The sequence below is a fragment of the Fukomys damarensis genome, unplaced genomic scaffold (genome assembly GCF_012274545.1).
Source record: "Fukomys damarensis isolate Sample0158 unplaced genomic scaffold, DMR_v1.0_HiC HiC_scaffold_1, whole genome shotgun sequence".
In the NCBI taxonomy this organism is placed as follows: domain Eukaryota; kingdom Metazoa; phylum Chordata; class Mammalia; order Rodentia; family Bathyergidae; genus Fukomys; species Fukomys damarensis.
The window spans coordinates 120831-139925 of record NW_022900913.1 but is presented as its reverse complement, the minus strand read 5'-3'; the positions used below and the strand labels follow the sequence as shown (position 1 = coordinate 139925).

The 19095-nt window shown below is 45.5% G+C and overlaps 1 protein-coding gene across 3 annotated transcripts in view; it reads right to left on the bottom strand.

The window, feature by feature from the left end:
* The window catches only part of Pdcd6 (programmed cell death 6), an 18156-nt gene extending 3754 nt beyond the window's left edge, over positions 1–14402 (bottom strand). Inside the window, exons 1-5 of one of the 3 annotated variants that reach the window (XM_010604029.3) lie at positions 14289–14402; positions 13502–13563; positions 6779–6823; positions 4199–4357; positions 564–673 (exon numbers count right to left, since the gene is read on the bottom strand). In XM_010604029.3, the coding sequence (XP_010602331.1) occupies positions 564–673; positions 4199–4357; positions 6779–6823; positions 13502–13563; positions 14289–14383 (471 nt within the window). In that variant the 5' untranslated portion in view covers positions 14384–14402. The remainder of the gene's footprint in view (positions 1–563; positions 674–4198; positions 4358–6778; positions 6824–13501; positions 13564–14288) is intronic. The other 2 variants (XM_010604093.3, XM_010604143.3) reach the window with 2 other exon arrangements.
* Between the last annotated feature and the right edge of the window lie 4693 nt (positions 14403–19095).

Genomic DNA, 19095 nt, shown 5'->3' with positions numbered 1-19095 from the left:
ACCCGCTAAAAAAAAAAAAAAAAAAAAAAAAAAAGAATTATGTACTGCACACCAGACTCTTCCTACCAGTGGCAGGAAAGGTTTACACCAGCATTACTGTAAATATGTAATACCTGGTGCTATAATGTTATGATAGCACCGATGTCACCAAGACAGGAGCTTTCCAGCTCATTATCGTCTTTTGGGACACCTACTAAAAAGTCATTATGTAGTACATGACTGATTTTCAAGAGTAGAATTAACACTAGTGTTTATACTTCATTTAACAGAACTAATTATTTCTTCAAAGACAAGGTTCTTTTTTCATTTGTTTTTGTTTTTTTTTGAGACAAGGTCTCACTATGTAATTCAGGTTGGCCTTGATCTGATGGCAATCCTCCTGCCTCAGCCTCCCAAGTGCTAGGATTACAGGCATGTGCCACCACATCTGGCTTGAGACTAACTCTAACCCTGCATGAGCCTGATCCACTGATAAAAAGGCCAGGTGCCCACTTTGATGGCCACCCCTTCATGCCCCACCTGGCCTCCATGGCCACAGCAAACCCACAGGACACCACTGTCACCTGCAAGACGATGCAGCCTTGGATGAAGTCGTCAAAAGCGATCTGCCCTCGTCCTTGTCTGTCAAACTTGCGAATGAGGATGTCGTGAAACTGGTCAGACAGCCGGTAGCCTTGAAAGAGCAAAGATCAGAGTCAGCAGAGCTGGAAGGTGCCTGACTGCCCCAGCTCTCCCTCCCAAGACTCCACAGCCTAACAGCAAATGACAGCTGGGTAGGAGTAAAAGTGTGAATTTGTTTAAATGTTCTCTGAGAACCAAGAGCGGCTTAAATTGGTCTGAAATAAATTTACATTTCCAGTACTATTATGTGACCTAGTTGGACACCAGTATCAACTCCTGCAAGGATGCACCACCACGGTCCTGTCATTTGCTGTGAGCCCATTGCTTTTTAGTTAACTGCACTCACTCCATGCTGTGCACACAGAAGCTGCCTCCAGGGCAGGCAGGCCTGGTGTCCTGAACCTAGAGCAGCCACCTTGACATCAAAGTTCTGAATGACTCACTGCTTAGGCCACTCATTACCAAAGAATGCCTTGAAAACTAAAGGATCACAGAAGGCTCCAGTTAAACAGATGCTGACCTGAGAAAAGAGGTTAACCAATGGGGACCCCCACATAATCAGTGGATCTGAGGATTAAGCATATGACTCCATTTCAATTTGTTGAACATGTTTAGAAAGGTCTCCAACAGAGAGATGGCTTTGACGACTTGCGGATGGACACACCTTATGTGCCCAGACATTCCTGAAGACACGCTAAAGGAGGTTGCACCTGGTCTGCTGTCCTTCAGGAACCATTTACTACCTGTGTGACTGTGGTGTCCTTACAGACTCAGGAGAAAAGATCCAAGTGCCAACAGGCTGTTACTGGTTTTCCATCTTGCAGGTCTCTTTGCAAGGACATGCACACCTACTGCCTGAGTGAATCTCACAGTTAATTACCTGTACAGACAATCATTTCACTAAGACTCACACATGCCAACATATTCATAGCACCTTGCAGAGTGGCCAGTGAGCTGGTTCCTCAGTTCAGGGGCCCATAGCAAGAGATGGCAGGCAGTACATGACCCTTCCCTGCAGGCTGAGCAGAACATAGCAATCCAACTGAAGCTCAAAGAAGCAACAGGTGGGAACGGCTGCCATACCTCCCGACACCAGGCATGTGGCTGGCAGGTCAGGCAGCAGCCCTGACTGAGCCGAGCTCACTGAAGACAGAGCCTGGGACATGTTCACAGGGTGCAGCCTAAGCAGATGTGGACCAGACACAGACAGCCAGTGCTGGTCTCTTGTCTGAAGAGCGCAGGGAAGAGAAGATGGGAAAAGGCAGAGGATCCAGTCTGCCAGATAGGGAAGCAACTCCCCTCCTCCTGTACCTAACTTCCAATTTTCCTGTCATAGGAAAGTGAGAATGAAGGTCAGGCTAGTAAAGCAAATGACAAGCTGCCAGAGAGGCTGGGTGAGGAAAATGAAAGTCAGGGGAAGCAGGGGAACTGGGGGTAAGGGCTACTTTTCCTCACCACATTGCAGTGGGTGAAGCAGCCAACTGTTGGGGAGGTATTTGTGCCCACTTGAGTCTTAGGACCTGGCCATAGGTGTCAACACGATCTGAGTGTGTGGAGGGATTATCAGACTCCAGCAGGCACTGTGAGTCACACAGTGCCACCAGGACTGGCCTGAGAGATCCGTGGCAAGTCCCTTGGCCACTATTGAGCTCACACAATACACCTGTTTTCAAGAGTCAAAAAAGAAGAGGGATATTTGCTTCTAAAGCCAATCTACTAACAGTTACCACCAAAAGCCTTCGAAAATAATATGCAAGTAAAGCTTACACTCCTTTTCATGGAGGCTAAAGGGAGACAACCTTGGGAAATCACGTACAGGAAGAAACTAAATAGAAATACTATTGAAAGTTCTGCACATAGTGCTATTCCCCCAGAAAAGGCTCAGGAAGAGGCTGGCACCCCCCTGCTGTCTTCTGACCAGCTATACCTTCAAGTGCAGCCACATCCATGACGACTTCTGGAATGTTCCTGGTCTGCCCAGGATGCAGACAGCCTGGAAGCCCAGGACTACAGGACTATCATCTCCATGAGTTCCCAGCACCTTGAAAAGAGCTCCAAGGCCTCTAGCCTGGAGCAGGGTGATGTTCCATGATACTCACATGCCAGGCCCATCCCCAGATCCAAGTGGCTCTCGCCCCACTAGGCAGCACTGGGCATTCCTTGTTCCCTGCTTGGCCCTGTCCAGGACCAGGGAGCCTCTCTGGACCCTAGGGCCATTCTCCATGCAGGCTATTCTCATCACTGTCCCTTGAGGTAGAAGCCAGCTAGGACTCCTACCAGGTCCCCCCACTTAAGGTACAGCGAAGTCATCTGCATCCGGTGTTCCAATTTGGAGTCATCCTGTCCTGGCTCAAAACTAGTGAGGTCTGAACACAACTCCCAGGGGAGACTCAGTACCTCTAACAGCTGTATGGACAGACTCATAAGGCGAGAAGAGAGAAAGAGCAGAGAGCTACAGGGCACATGCTAGAGAGGTGGGGAGAAGTGCAGGAGCTGCATTAGCAGCCACAAGAAGTGATGAACTTTAGGGTGGTGGGACTCAAATAAGCCATATATATTACATCATAACCAATTTTCTAAAAGGCATTTATAAGCAACTTTTCAAGTAAAACAGGTCTGGTAATATAGACAGATGAAGAAAGCGGAGTGAAATTATCCCAAACAAACAAAAATATCAGTGAAATAAGGATTGGGCTGGTTCCAAAAATTTTGGTGTTTACTTTGTAAATAAAAACACCAGCATCAGGAGTGGTGGCTCAGGCCTATTATTCTAGCTACTTAAGACAACTAAGGCAAGAGGGTACCAAGTTCGAGGCCAGTCAAAAAGGTTGTTATCTTAAAATAAAAAATAAAAAAGGTTGGGGATTGAGTTAGTTCAGTGGTATAGTGCTTACCCAACACGGATGAGGCCCTGGGTTCAATTCCTGTACTCCCCCTACCTCCAAAATCTTAGCTTTCTCTCAGGCCCAAGACCAGTTCTGGCAGCTTTGGCTATGCTCTGGAGAGGTACTATGAACATTTGTGAGAAGCACAGCACACTGTCACACACCTGAGCCCAATGGGAGTGTCCATATGTGCACACACACCACGCTCACAGGCTGGATGCACTTGAGAATGGGCTTGTGTGCTTCCTCTAACTCCAGAACAGTAAAATTTGGATGGACTGAGAGCTACACCTGGTAACTTACAGTATGGTTTCTTATGGTTACTTTATCATGGTTTCTGTGTATTTTGGTGTATTATGCAACAGAAGCTGCTCCACACCATTTTTTTATTTATCCACTTTAAGTTATTTAAAAAGCCACATTCTCAACTTTGTTCTTGACATCCACACACTTCACAAAAGTGAACAGATGATTTGCATAGCCCTTATCTCGTTTTGGATGAAAAGCTGCATAGAAGATTCCATGTCAAACATAGGCCTGTATGACATAAATAGGAAACATGAACCTGTACAATGTAAACAGAAATTCACATGGCTGGGTTAAAGGTCAGTAATTTTAACAACGCAAAGAGCCCTGCAGGGGCCCTAAGATCCAAAATGAAATACACTACACAATCAAGACAAGTGAATTACCAAAACCTGAGAGTGCTTGCTTGAGCTCGTTCTTGTCGATCATCCCTGAGTTGTCCCTGTCGTAGGTGCGGAAGACGTTCTGCCAGTCTGTGATGTATTTCCACACACCCGTAAACTCGGTGAAGTTCACACCAGCTTTGTTCTCCCGGTCAAACATAGCTGAGACAAAGTGGACAATAGTGACAGTAAGGTACTACTCTAAACAGGCTCAACCACGGTGTATGTGCTCAGGTGCCACAGTCCTCCACACACCAGTGCAGCACCAACCTGCTGTTCTAAGCCCCAGCTAAGAAATGCTCATTTACTGAGTATGTCTCAATCCCTAAAAGCCCTGTCCCTTCCACCAGCGGTCATAAGGGATGGCCATCCAGTCCAGCTCTAAATAACAATAGGCAGAATGGACACTCAGAGGTATGCAGTGGACTATGGTGGCATCAGGGTAAAAATTAAAACAATGCTTTGAAAAAAAAAGGGGGCTGGGGATTTAGCTCAGCAGTTCGGTCACCTGCCTCATAAGTGCAAGGACCCGAGTTTGATCCCTGGTACCAAAAATACAAAAAAACAATGCTTTGTACTGAAGTAGCTTCTAGAAAGCAGGCCCACTGTGGGCATTTCAGTTTGAAAAGAAAGAACCTAGGGTACAGAAGTCAAGCATCCCCCACTCTGCTGGCTTCTAATCCTGGGCCACAGTATCCCAAGGTCTACATCTCCTGAGAAAAGCTCAGAACAGTCCTCTTGGGTCAATGGAAGCCTATGTATTTTAATTTTAAAAAGAGACCCAAGACTATTGTCCTGTTAGCTTTAGATTTTTAAATAATAAGATCTGACTTCACCTGGGCATGGTGGTATATACCTGTAACTCCAGGAGACTGAGCCAGGAAGATGGCTACTTTTGAGTCTAGCCTGGACAACTTAGCAATTTTGTAAGACCCCGTCCGTCTCAACATAAAAAATAAAACAGGGTTGGGAGGGTAACTCAGTGTGACATCCTTGGGTTCAATCCCCAGGACTAAAATGAGATGAAATAAAACCAAACAAGTCAGTATACTTCTAGTTCTAAATATATAAGAACAGATCATTATATATTAACTACGTACATGTAGGTATATTTGCAAAATGGCTATAAAACATAACAACTCAGTCTAATACTACTGAGGAGAAAATGAACCATTTAGCCTCCTCAGGCACTGAGGCTGAATGGAGACTGCGGTATCATTCAATGGCATTTCATGTGAAGAAAGACTGTGAAACCGTGTCACTGATCCTCCATACCGTGCAGTCAGGTTTGTCTCCAGTGCTGGTTTCCATATCCCTGCCTGGGACTCAGGCTGCATGGAGGATGGACAAGGGACTGCTGTGGCTGGCTTCAACACATGTCCCAGCTCCAGTAGGGAGGTGCACAGGTGCCCCTGCCCCATCCACATCATCCCCAGGGCTGCAGGCCCAGCCCCCATCAGCTCACCCAGGAGCTCTATAACATACCTTTGCCTGCATCAGCTCCATGCAGTGCCTGCAAGTCTCCACAATGCACTACAGACCCTAAAGACATATGGGTAATTGGCCCCCATAGTCTAAACCTTGTGTACAGAATGGGAAGCAGGCTTCACTGGACACCTCAGACATAGGCCTTGGCCCTGCCGAGTAGGAAAATGAACCAAAGATCCCATATTAAAAAGAACCTGGAGGGCCAGGGATTCAGCTCAGTGGTGCTGCCGCCTGCCTCACAAGAACCCACAACCTAGCCAGTAGCAACAGCACAAGTCCTTTTTGGAGGATGCACCCCAACTCAGATCCTGGTTTGCTCTACTGAGTTCATCCAAACACAAAAACTCAACACAAAGAAAAATTACAAAAATATCAAGGAAAGTAACCACATGTGAAGCTCAGCAGGAGCAAATCAGACATAGGCCATCCTCTCAAGGATTCAGGGTCATGAGGAAAACAGAGATAGTACATTTAAATGTACAGTCCTTCATAGAAGTTTATATGTGTAGTTCTTCATAGAAAAATACACTCAAAATTTTAAAAATATCATATGAAGCAAAAGAAGAAATCACAAAAAATAAACAAGTAATAAGAGACTACCAGCCGGGGATTTAGCTCAGTGGTTCTGCCACCTGCTTCGCAAGCATAACGTCTGCAGCATCAAAAAAAAAAAAAAAAAAAAAAAAACCCCCCCCCCAAAAAAAAAAAAAAAAAAAGACCCACTCCCCAAAACAACCCAATAGGGCTTGACTAAAAACTGAAAAAGAGAATAAGCTGTAAATTAAAATTAAAGAATCAGTAAGGCACAGAGGTGCATCCCTGTAATCCCAGCACTGGGAGGCTGAAGCACATGGGTCACTGTAAGTGCGAGTGCAGCCTGGGATATAGTGAGTTCAAGGCCAGCCTTAACTGTACAGTGACACCTTATCTCAAAAACAAAAACAAAACAAAGTGATGCACACAAAGAAAAGTGGTGCAGAGGTAGCGGGACAGGATGCCAGGGCCCACCGCCAAGCTGCAGCCAAGGTAGAAACAAGCTCATCTAAGCAGCACCCACAGAAGCAGCCAACATCCCCTGTCTTCAGGGATACTTACAAATAATTGACCTGACAGTCACTGGGTTAAATGGGGTCCATGTGCCTGAAAACGAATGACACAATATCTGTTAAACAGAAGACCATTGCACAGAATCCCATAAGGCAAGCCTGCAAAAATTAGCACCTGCTTCAGAGCAAAGGTTTTCACAGGGGCTCAGCCCAGGGCACCAAGGACCTTCTGGCTGCCATGATTCCAGAGGACCCCCACACAGAGAGAGCATCATCCACTGAACCCAGAGAGAGCATCATCCACTGAACCCAGCAGAAGCTCCCCATGTTCTGCTGTCACCACACAAGACTGGATATCAGCTATCTCTGGAACTCAAGCTGGGCAAGTTTTTGGGTACAGGAGACATGACAGGCTGTGTTGAGGGGTCCCCCAAACCGCTCAGGCTGGACAACTCTCTAAGACAAGACTCAGGGCCATAGTGATTTTACACAGAAGGGGCACATGGCCAAGGAACGAGCAGGTGGAAAAGCAAGCACGAGCTTCCAGAGACTGGGGAGCCATGCTCACATCTTCCACAGCGCTATGTGGGCCACCTTCAGGGTAGCTGTCCTGAGCCTGAGAGTCCAGAGTCTTCCAGAGTTATCACCAAGCCCCAGTTGCTCAGAGGGAAGCAGGTGTTTGTCACAAACTACATCCCTGGTGTAAACCATCTAGGCACAGTGACACAACTTGGCTTGAGGCCCATGGTCTCAGAACAGTCTAGAATTTGGTTCCCATGGCTGCACAAGAGCTAGGCATGAACAGGCTTTTCCTAGAGACGTGAGGGCTTGTACAACCAAGCCTGAGAGGCTAACCCAGGGATGAAAGCTATAGGTAAACCCCAAACTGATTCACCACAGGGCTATAAACATCACCCATAAGGGGCCCATGTGCAAGGACAGTTATTTGACTGGATGATTATTCTCCATAGAATTACGGCTTATATGATCTGATTTCTCAGTTCCTTCTTTTGAGGGTGGTGGTGTTTGTTTCAAGAGAGGGTCTTGCCATGTAGCCCAGGGTGGCCTTGAATTCATTTTGTAGCCCAAACTGGCCTGAAACTCACAGCAATCTCACCTCAGCTTTCCAAGTGCTGGGATCATAGGTGGGCACCACCACGCCCAGGATGTCCCAGTTCTTTTATCAGACAGAGTTTTAATTAGAATTCTATCTGCTAGAATTACCTTCAAAAGAGAACAAGATCAAAAAAAAAGAAGAAGAAGTACGGATAAAAAAAAAATGCCTTCTTGAATTATACCAATATGTTAAGGCAAATTACATTTTTTTTTTTTTTTTGGTGCTGAACTCTGGATTTTGTGCTTGCAAAGCAGGCAGCAGAATCAATGAGCTAAATCCCTGGCCCCAAGGCAAATTACTTTGAATGCACAAAAAAAAGAGGCTTGAGAGAAATCAATTTTTCATAATCCCAAGAAATAGTGTAAAACTAAAAAAAAGGGGGGTGGTGGGGACTAAGTTGAAGACAGTCAGTAACAAATTATTTCAGAAAGAGGACCAGAGAACTGGACATGGTGGTGCATGCCTGTAACCCTAGCGTCAAGGGAGAGAGAGCGTCCTGTCATGTGGTCCTCCTCTCTGCTGATCACAGCAGCTCCCTTGTGGACACAGCTCCAAGAGGATCCCATGGGACTCACAGACACTCTCAGTATGGTGTCAATCCGATGGCAACACAGCTCCCAGAAGCTCAGACTGAGATGAAGAAAGAATCTAGGAAATTCGGTGACTTCACTTTCCTACCAGTAATATGTTAATTAGATTTCCTGAAACACTAAACTTGCTGGAAGATAAGATGGGTAGAACTCTTGAAGATATTGGCGTAGGAAAAGACTTTATGAACAAATCCTCAGTAGCATGGGAACTAGCACAGAGACTCAACAATTGAGGGGCTGGGGATCTGGCTCAGTAGTTCTGCTGCCTGCCTCACAAGCACAAGGGCCAGAGTTCGATCCCTGGTACCAAAAAAAAAAAAGAAAAAGCAACATTTGGGATCTCTCATCTTTTTAAAAAGTTTCTGCACTGCCAGAGAAATCATAAGCAGAGCTAAGAGACAACCCACAAAGTGGGAAAACATTTTTATCAGCTGTTCCTCAGACAAAGGTCTATTATTTAGAATATATAAAGAACTCAAAAATATCAGACCCCCCCAATATAAAAACCCAATTCAAAAATGGGCATCTGAAGTGAACAGACATTTCTCAAAAGAAGTAAAAGCAACAAATAAACACATGAAAAAATGTTCAACATCACTGATCATTCAAGAGATGCAGATGAAAACAACACTGAGATTCCCTCTCACCCCAGTAAGACTGGCTGATATCAAATCAACCAATTACAAATGCTGGTGGGGTTGTGGGGAGATAGGAACCTTTCTTCATTGTTGGTGGGAGTGCAGACTGGTGCAACCACTGTGGAAATCAATATAGAGATACCTCAAACAACTAGGATTAGAAGTCCCATTTGACCCAGCTATTTCTCTGCAAAAGAATTAAAAGAATCATACCACTACAATAAATGCTCACCCATGTTTATAGCGGCACAGTTTATAATAGCTAAATATTTGGAAACAGCCCAATTGCCCATCAACTGAGACTGGATAAAGAAGATGTGTTTTGTTTTTTTATAAAATGGAGTACTACTCACCCATAAAGAATGAGAAACTAGAGAGATTTATAGCTAAGTGGATGCACACTGAGGCCATACTCAAGTGAAATTAATAAGTCACATATGTGTAAATACTGAAGTTTCTCTGATGTGAAAAACTAAAAGTGTAAGTAAGGATCAAAATGTATAACTGATATTGTGTAATAGGAAGAAAAGGTCTGAAAGAGTAGAGGAAGTGGGAAGGGTAGGGAAAAGAAAAAAAATGTGAAAAGGAAAAACATGGAAATAATGTCTTAGTAAACAGGGAAGGGTGGAGGGGCAGAAGGGAGGGCTGGGGAATGGGGAAAAATAAGGACCAAGAGGATCATGTAAAGGTACAAGATCCCAATGATGAATGTAACTGTACTGTATACCTAAAATGTACCAATAAACAATAAATATTAAAAAAAAGGGCCAGGGATTTAGCTCAATGGTTCCACCGCCTGCCTTGCAAGAGGAAGGTCCTGAGTTTGATCTCTGGTGTCAAAAAAAAAAAAAATTAAAAAAATTTCTGAACTGGCTTAATTACTTAGTTCCAATATCAAAAAGAAGACCAAGGCTGGGGATTTAGCTCAGTGGTGCTGCACCTGCCTCACAAACACAAGGTCCCGAGTTTGATCCCCGATCCCCTCCCCAAAAAAGCAAAACCAGAAGACCAATCCTGGGAGAGTAACCAGAAGTCAAAATGGTTTCAACCACAGGCACTAAGAACAGTCCACCCAGTGACAAGCATCCTGTGCTGTGCATAGAACCACTGTGAACCTTCATCATGAAGCTTACAATCTAGGAGCCAGAGAGAGCTGTGGTTTGAAAGCTGTCCCCTCCAAAAGTCAAGGTGACAGTAGCGCCACTATTAGACATGAGGACCCCACTCCTGAGAAAGAAATGGGGCCTTTCTCTTTGGAGTGGGCGAGTCACAGCATGAGGGGACTCCTGGTGAAAGGGTATTATGGCTCCTTCCTCTCCATCTTGCCCTTCCACCTTCCACCGTGGCTGGCTAAAGCCCCACCATGCTCTTGGCTTCCCAACCTCCAAAGCCCACAGCTAACTGAATTTCCCCAAATAAATCATCTGGTCTGGAGAATTATTACAGCAGCAGGAAAATAACTAAGATAGGAAGCATCAGAGAAAAGGAGAACGCTGGGCCAAGGGCAGTAGTGTAGAACCACTGTCCACTGAGACAAGGCAGGGGATTCACAATGCGCCTTACAGGCAAAAGGTCAGTGAGCAGGTGTAGACTCCAGAAGGCAAATGCAGTGAATGCCCAAATGTGAGGAAAAGAAGCCACACAGCACGTGGTGTGATGTGCACCAAGAGCACATCTCTGGGTTCAGAACTGGGCTCTACAATGACAGTACCACAGGTGAGTGGGAGGCTTGGAGGTGCCACCACTTGCATCACAGGTGAGTGGGCAAAGCTCCATGCTGCCATCACCTGCTCTGTGAGGCTGTAAAAGGACTAGGAATGTGTGCTCACTGATAATCTGCCTTACACCAGAAAGAACTTAAACTTTAAAAAAAATTTTTTTAAAAGAAAGAACTTAAACTTTATGGAATTTGCAAGATACAAAGAGAGCAGCACCACAGGTGTGTGGGACATACAGCCTTCTGTGCCTCCAGGGCAAAGCAAGAGGCCATCCTCAGCATTAACAGTGACCATATGGGGCTGGCTCTCACACACTCACCATGAGCAGAGGGTCCCCACCCCCACCAGGGGATGAAGATCATTTGGCAACTTAAAATTCTCTCTCAAGAAGCTCCTGGTAGAGACTGAGTGGCAGCTGAGATCAAGGTTACCTTCTGACAGGTACTTGTTGAGGGCTGACACCTGCTGGTGAAAATACAGGGGCTCTAAATCCACAGATCACAACAGGTGTTGTAGCTGGGTGTGGTGGCACATGACTATAATCCCAGCACTACAAAAGGAGAGGCAGGAGGATCACTGTGAGTTTGAAACCAGGCTGGGCTACATAATGAGTTCAAGGCTAGTCTGAACTACAGAGTGAGACCCTGAAGCTGGGTGTGGTGGCGCATGCTTGTAATCCCAGAACTTGGGAGGCTGAGGCAGGAGGATCACTGTGAGTGCGAGGCCAGCCTGGGCTCCATAGTGAGCTCCAGGTCAGTCTCAACTACACAGTGAGACCCTGTCTCAAAAAAACAGAGTGAGACTCTGACTCAAAAAGAAAAAAAAAAAAATAGGTGTTTTCTCCCCTCCTCCCACTCCTAGTGAGATAAAGTCTATTAAAGGGCTCAGCATCATGCCCACATGTTGTAAGCAGACTACCAACTTCACTAGCATCCAAGACCTGAGCTGGTTCCATGGCCAAGGACAGCAGGATTAACACTACTCATCACGGTGTCTAACCCAAGCACTTGCTGTCCCCTGCATCCTGGGATGTACACTGCCTGCATTTCCTTGATTTACTCTTCGGTGGCTATACAGATATTAAGACCCAGCAGGTCAACTATTCTCCCAAGATCACACTGCTGAAACAGAGTGAGCCAGGACACGGATCCAGAAGTCCAGATCACCAGTGGAGTCCTCCAGGGAGGATGAGCTGTCATGCAAATAGGCTCAGTATTTGACCACCACTAACGAAGTTTTACACAAAACCTAAACCTGGCCAGTACTCTCAAACATCCAAGCAAATCGACAAAAGGGAGGTTTTTACAAGTTCCCAAACCTTTAACCATTCACGAGAACCACTGGAAACAGACATCCCTGAAGCATGAATCAGGAGTGCTCTGTGCCACCCTATTGGCACACATTTAAAGCACGACACGAAGACATTCATTCTGGCCACTTGGGAAATTTCAGGCCAAGATTTGCCAAGCTGTGGCCTGCTGGTGCAGGTGTGCTTGAGGTCTTTGTAGTAACCTTGCCTTGTCCTTCCTCTGGATGTAACAAGCACTTAAGATAAAAAGGGTAAACAATAACCAAAGAGGAGAGAAATCAAGAAGTCACCATAGAGGGGATGGAGTCTCTTAATTGCCTGAATTGCCTAAATAAACACATGGAAATAGCACCCCAGTACATGTGACCTACACAGGTTAATACTGGGAAATGACATCAGTGGCATCTATTGTTCTATAAAGCAAATGTGTTACTCTGAAAACACAGACCTTCAGCTTAACACACATCACCAGAAATGGGTCTTGAATGCTTAGCATGTGCCAACAGTGAGGGACTCTCCTTTAAGCCTGGCCCCAACATTGTGAGGCTGTGTCCAAAAGCCTAGTGCTGCCTGCTCCCTTGCCCTGTCAACTATAACATGAAAGTGCTTCCCACTAGTAGATGAGCCTTTCAATATTTTCATCAGATCTTAAACTGGACCATTTTTCAGCTTAAATGGCACACCTTTGGAAAAACAACCTGTAAATATAATAAGAAAAGATGGCTGCATCTGAGGGATTGCAGAGGGTATTTAAAAGAAAAATGTCTCTAAAAGTATCACCAACGATTAATCAGGATGAAACCAACATGACTTCATGGAGAGCCCACAGTGCACCCCCAACAAGGCCTGTACTCCTGCCGGCTCCTTCCTGCAGGCCTCCTATTCCCCACACTGACAAGAACACCTCCCCATGATCTGGCTGTGATAGCCTCCAATATCCCTATTTCTCAGTCTGGCTCTAGAGTTTCGGCAGTTCCCAAACAAGCACACTTCCACTCAAGTACTGCATAGGCTGTCTCTAATCCCTTCAAATACCTCTGTGTCCCTTGTCAAATCTTCAGTGCCTTCAATGATCATCTCCAGAGAAGTTAAAATTCAGTTAACAAAAAATTCAAGGACCTTTAAGACATCAAAAGAATTTCTGCTGCACAGAGCTAAACTTCCCACCCCTTCCCTAAAACCAACACCCTCGCTCCCATTTCTCAGGCAGCACTTTCCAATCCTCACACACATCTGTTTTAGAGTTCAGTAGGGCAGCATCAGTGACAATAATCAAGAAGCTAGCAACAAATATCTCCATCTCCCTCATGTATCAGTAATAATAAGTTGGTCACAATCCTTTGTACTTGGAAATAAATTCCAGAAAAGAAATTGCTTGAGTGGATTAGGCTTTAACTCACCGTTGGACAATGCTTGCTGAAGCTCGTTGTCTGATATCACCCCACTCCTGTCCTTATCAACCCTACAAAAGCAAGAAGACCAGGTAAACTGGTGATAAGAACTGCAGGAAAAGCAAAATATGGCTGTAACATTGCTCTGGAAGATCTTTCACTATGCTCCGAGAGAATGTCACAGGCACCCACAGGAACTAAGACCCCTAAGGGACTGAAGCATCTTTGGTGTTCCTTATCTCAAATCTTCCCTTGGTTACTCCCTTGACCTTTAGCAATTCAAACCTACTCCAGGTTCTAGTATTTTTCACAAACAGGAACAGATTTTTCTGGGAAAACCAAGTCATTCCATGTCCCTCGACTTATGTATGGCCATTACGTCAGCAGTATGACCTGGGGCTGAAGACACTGCCAAACAGGTCACCTGCCTCGAGGTTCTACCTACTCTTGTGATCTGCTGTTCTTTTCACAGCGCGGAATCTACCTGATCCTGTCCTGAAACGAGTGCTTGAAGACCCTCAGGGTCAGCTGGAACTCGCCCCTCAACCCTGAGTGTCTGGATACAGCGGTCGCGACCTAAGCCTCGGGTCCGCAGTTCGGGACAGGTGGGCGCCTGTGGGGGCGTGGTGAAGGTGGGGCTAGAAGGGCAAGGGACAGAGCCAGGACCTGGGAGGGCAGGGGAAGGAGGAGGAGGAGGAGTCCTGGGAGGACAGAAGAGGGAGCCTGAGCAGACGCGGGAGGGAGACGGGACTGCGAGGACGCTGGAGGACGGCGCGGGGGAGGGAGCCGGCCTCACCGCTGGAAGACATTCCACAGGAAACTCTGGTCCGGCAGCGCAGCGCCCGCAGCAGGGCCGGGGCCGGGGCCCGGTCGGTAGGAGTAGGCGGCCATCGATGGAGAACCGGCGACGACTCCAACTGGGGTGGGGCGGCTCCTCTTCCGCCTTCGCAGGGCCCAGCTACTGCGTCATTTCCGGGGACACCGGACGTACATGTCCTCCAGGTTACTGGTCGGTGCGGCCAATCCACTTGGTGCTCGGTTGCTGGGCAACTCCGAGATGTCTGCTTTGCCTGTGGCGAGTTTTCTTGAGCCCGGACGCTTTGCCACCCAATCTGTCCTGTCCGGGCTTGTCCGCTGCGGTGCCCTGTTCCCTCCCTTCCCCGGCCTGTCCTTTCCAGGTGCCCCGTTCCGCCTTCCAGCAGAATAGCGGAAGCGCCAGGAGAAGAAACGATGCGAAGTGGATTCGCCTTCCAGAAGAACCCAGGGCCGGAATGGGCAGGATTTGAACTGGACTGGACTTTTCCGTGTGAAAAGAAGTGTTGATTCGATTATGCTGGACACCAACATCCAAAGTACAGGGAAGGAAAGGAGCGAGGCATTTCTTGTACTCCAGAGTTTTTTCAGGCTGTTTCAACACAATGAGCCAATATCTTTCTAAGTGTGGATGGGCCATTACTTTTTCCTGTAAACCAAGTACGAACTTTCTATAGATTAAAATTCCACATATTTCCACTATCAAAGCACATCAGTACCCCCAGCTACAGACTGTAGCACTCCTCTCTCCAGAGCCTGCACTGAGTGTGTCCTTTAAAAATTCTGCCTAATCTCTTTGTGCTTCTTACTGACTTATCCTGAAAATTAATTTTCTGTGCTGGAAGTCAGCATACCTGCAACCTGTCCCGTGGGTGCAGTGACTCAAGATTCCTCGAAAGTGTTTTAGGGACCTCTTGAACTCTCTGTCCGTGACAAAGCCAACCATCTGTCCCCACCTGTATGCTATGTGCTAGGTCAGGGTGCTAAAATTATTTATGTTATTTCATGGAATTATTCCAGGTTTTCTGTTCTTAATTCAGTGAGAATGGTCTTCATCCTCAGAGGTGGTAAACTATCCTCACAGATTTTTACGTCACTTGCAAATGTTTAAAAATTTTTTTCACTTGCAACGTTGAACAGTCCCAGCCAAAGTCATGGGTTTTAATCACTGTCACCTGAGACTTTCTTCCCTCTGGATACTGATCCATTCATTATTCAGCTTGTGGGCACAGCTATAGATCTGATCAGCTCCCAACTCTGTTGACTCTGTCCTGTTTTACTTCAGACTCCTGTGCCCCCCACCCACACACCAGATTCTTCTAATGTATTAGCCTATCTTGTGGCTTTGGCATTCACTCCAAGTATTATTCTACAGATTTCTTCAACAATGTGAATTTTCTAACACAATCTAGTGAAATTCAAGTTTTCCAATTTCCTCCTCCTAAAGTATAGTAAGCTTTATTAGAAATTTCCGCTGATCTTTATAGTTTCTGAATTCTGTCTTTAGCTGGGCATGGTAGTGCACACATGTAATCCAGCACTTGGAAGTCTGAGGCAAGAGGATTGTGAGTTCAAGGCCAACCTGGACTATCTAGCATGGGCTCCTTTTCTGTTCTTAAGAATGATGCAGATATTGTATTAACTACAAGTTTGTGACCCAGTGTGTAATTTTATCAAGAAACCTCAGCAGCAAATGTCTGTCACTGCAGCAGGATTTAACTTCCTGCCTAGCAGTGTCCTTCCTGGGCTCCACCAATCATTGGCCAAGTCAATTTTCAACCTGAAGTGCCATAGCTGCCATCGCCCCCAGCACACAGAAGTGCTCTGTTCTTTTTGTTTAGTTCTAGGGATGGAAAGGAAGCATTTACCAAATGCTTACAAGAAGCTAGAGTCCACTGTGGTGTGTAAATTACTTTGTTTAATCTTCATAACCTTCCAGATTCTACTTAAAGAGATGTTAGAAGGACCAAGCCAGATCCTCCAGTGCTTTCTGTGCTTATCATAGCAGCAACAAGGCTCTTTTCTGGGGGGCGGGGTTGAGAAAGAGTCTCACTATGTCGTCGAGACTGCCCTGGAACTCACTATGTAGCCCAGGCTGGTCTTGAACTCATAGCGATCCTCCTGCCTCAGCCTCCTAAGTGCTGGGATTACAGGCATACGCCATCACACCTGGCTTACAAGGCTAACTCTTAAAAAGGGAGGTTAACTACTTTGAAGTTAAGATATAAAGAAAAATAAAAAAACACAGCCCATGGATACCCATATAAATCTACATGGACGGTCCAGAGGACAGAGATACTGTCCTGACACCTTCACAGGCAGTGCAACTTCCATCCTTTTCTGTACACCAATCTGAACTGAGTCACCTCAGTCCTGTTCTGTGATACCCAATGTACCTTGATCTACCACAAATCTTCCAAAGGCCCTTGTCACTTAGAGGTGAGATGTCACCATGGATGTGTATGAGGGGGTCATTGTGTTAGGAAGTCTATCCTTTGCGACATAAGAGGCAGGGCATCTCCCAGTGCCACCATCTATCTCCTTGCCTATCTCAGATTGAATTTCCTCCTAACCAGGTCTGTTCTAAGCTTTCCAGGAGTTGAGAAATTAACTGAAAGATAACAGTTTCCTTCTTACAGTGATGTTAATCACATCATGTGTCCAAATATTGGGCCAATCTTTTGTTTGGCGTAATTTCTCTGGGACAATTTGAAAATACCTTTTTATCCTTAAAATTTTCCTAAATGTTGACTTTTTCTGCATGTTGGGGTTCCTGTCTGTTACCTTTCTCTTGTTGCTGAGGCAAAATATCCAACACCAAAAGTTAAAGAGGAAATGGTTTATTTAGCTCACAGTTTGTAGAGGTTTCAGTCTGTAATTGGCAGGCTCCAACTCAGGGTGGCACATGCGAGAGGAACAACAGATCATGGTGGCCTAAAATGGTAGGTAGCAAATCAACCACAGATCTCTCTGCCCCTTTTATTTTATTCAGACTACTTAGGGTGGGTAGCACTCACACCCTTAATCCTTGTGCCCTCAGGCTAGCATTGCACTTTGGTTTAATCACACACTCTAGATTTAGTCACCTCTGAAAAAGTCCCACTTACGGCTGCATGAGGCTTTTGGGGGACATCTAGACACAAGCCATAACACTAACACTTCCCATAATGCATCTGCTTGTTCATCTGGGTTTTGGCACATTAAAAACTTTCAACAAAATACTTGTTAGGGTGGGAGATTTAGCTCAGTGGTTCTGGCACCTGCCTTGCAGGAACAAGGGCCTGAGTTTGATCCCTGGTACCAAAAACAACAACAACAACGACAACATAAATATTTGTTAAATGAATGAACAGCTGAGTCATGTGACCAGCCTATACTGTGTATGTGTATGTACAGTTGCACATATGGGTTTTTGGGTTTTTTTTTTTTTTTGCAATGGTGGGGATCCAACACAGGGACTCATGCAGGCTAGGCAATGTCCTACCATTGACCTATATCCCTATTCCATTTTTAGATTTTTATTTTGAGATATGCTTTCATTAAGTTGTCTAAGCTGGCCTTAAAGTTGTGATCCTTCTGGCTTAGCCCCAAGTAGCTGGGATAACAGGTGTGTACCACCGCACATAGCAGAACCAGTGATTTCTTAGGGAGCCCTGGTTTCTTAGTAGGGAAAGGCACAATCCAGGTGCATGGTACATACACTGTTCCTGGGACAGAGGTAGGAAATGTATGCTGTTGGAAAGAACAAGGATGAATTTACTTACATTTCCATTTCCTATTCTGAATTACAGGGCTTTTAGTTAGCTTTTGATCTTACTCTTATCTTTCTCAGAAAAATCTTAGTTTAAACATTAATATAATTGGTTAATTAGTTTTAACTTACCCTACATAAGACTAATAACAAGCTGGGCATGGTGGCCTGTAATCGCAGCACTTGGGAGGCTGAGGTAGGAGGATCACCATGAGTTCGAGGCCAGGCTGAGTTATACAGTGAATTCAGGGCCAGCCTGAAATGCTAAGCAAGACCCAGACTGAAAAGAACTAAAAACCAAACCAAAACAAAAAATTAATAATAATTACATTGCTGAATGAAATTTGGGGTTAATGACTCCATTTTTTGGTGTTTTTTTTTAAAGATGACTATTTTTCTTTGTAGTTCACCAATTTGCACAAAGTAGCATGTGCTAACACCCTGGAATAACCCCTCCGCAACTATCCCTGGTTGATACGCAGGTGGGCTGGACGCTATTGATGCCCAGGCCCACAGCTTGTTATACGTGGCACACTTCAGAGCAGCTGAAGTGCAAATGGAGCAGATGAGGGGTGCAAAACCCAAGCACCCTAGGGCTGCCAAGCTCACAGTGGGAACCAGTTCCCCAGCACATCTGGCCTTCCTTTCGGGTCTCTGACTTCCTACCTCCTTTCAACTGCTGCTCCAAATCCCGTCCAAATTCTTGTCTCTGGGTCAGCTTCTATAGAACCCAAATTAAAGCAATTCAGTTCATTCATTTCAGATTCTAATTTTCAGTTTTAGAGATTGTCTAAAAGTTTACTTTGGAAATATGCAAAACATTTGTCCAAAGTATTACTTCCCAGTATATTCTGTCCCATTCCTACCCATCCCCTGCATTGCCCACACCTGCATTTTTTTTTCTTTTAATCTTTCTGGTGTCTTCAGAGAAGAAAGCAAAAATGCATTTGCACTGTATTAAATATACTGTGATGCACTATATTAAGGCCATCCTCACTCCTTCTCACAGATATACAGCACTCCACTACTTGGATGAATA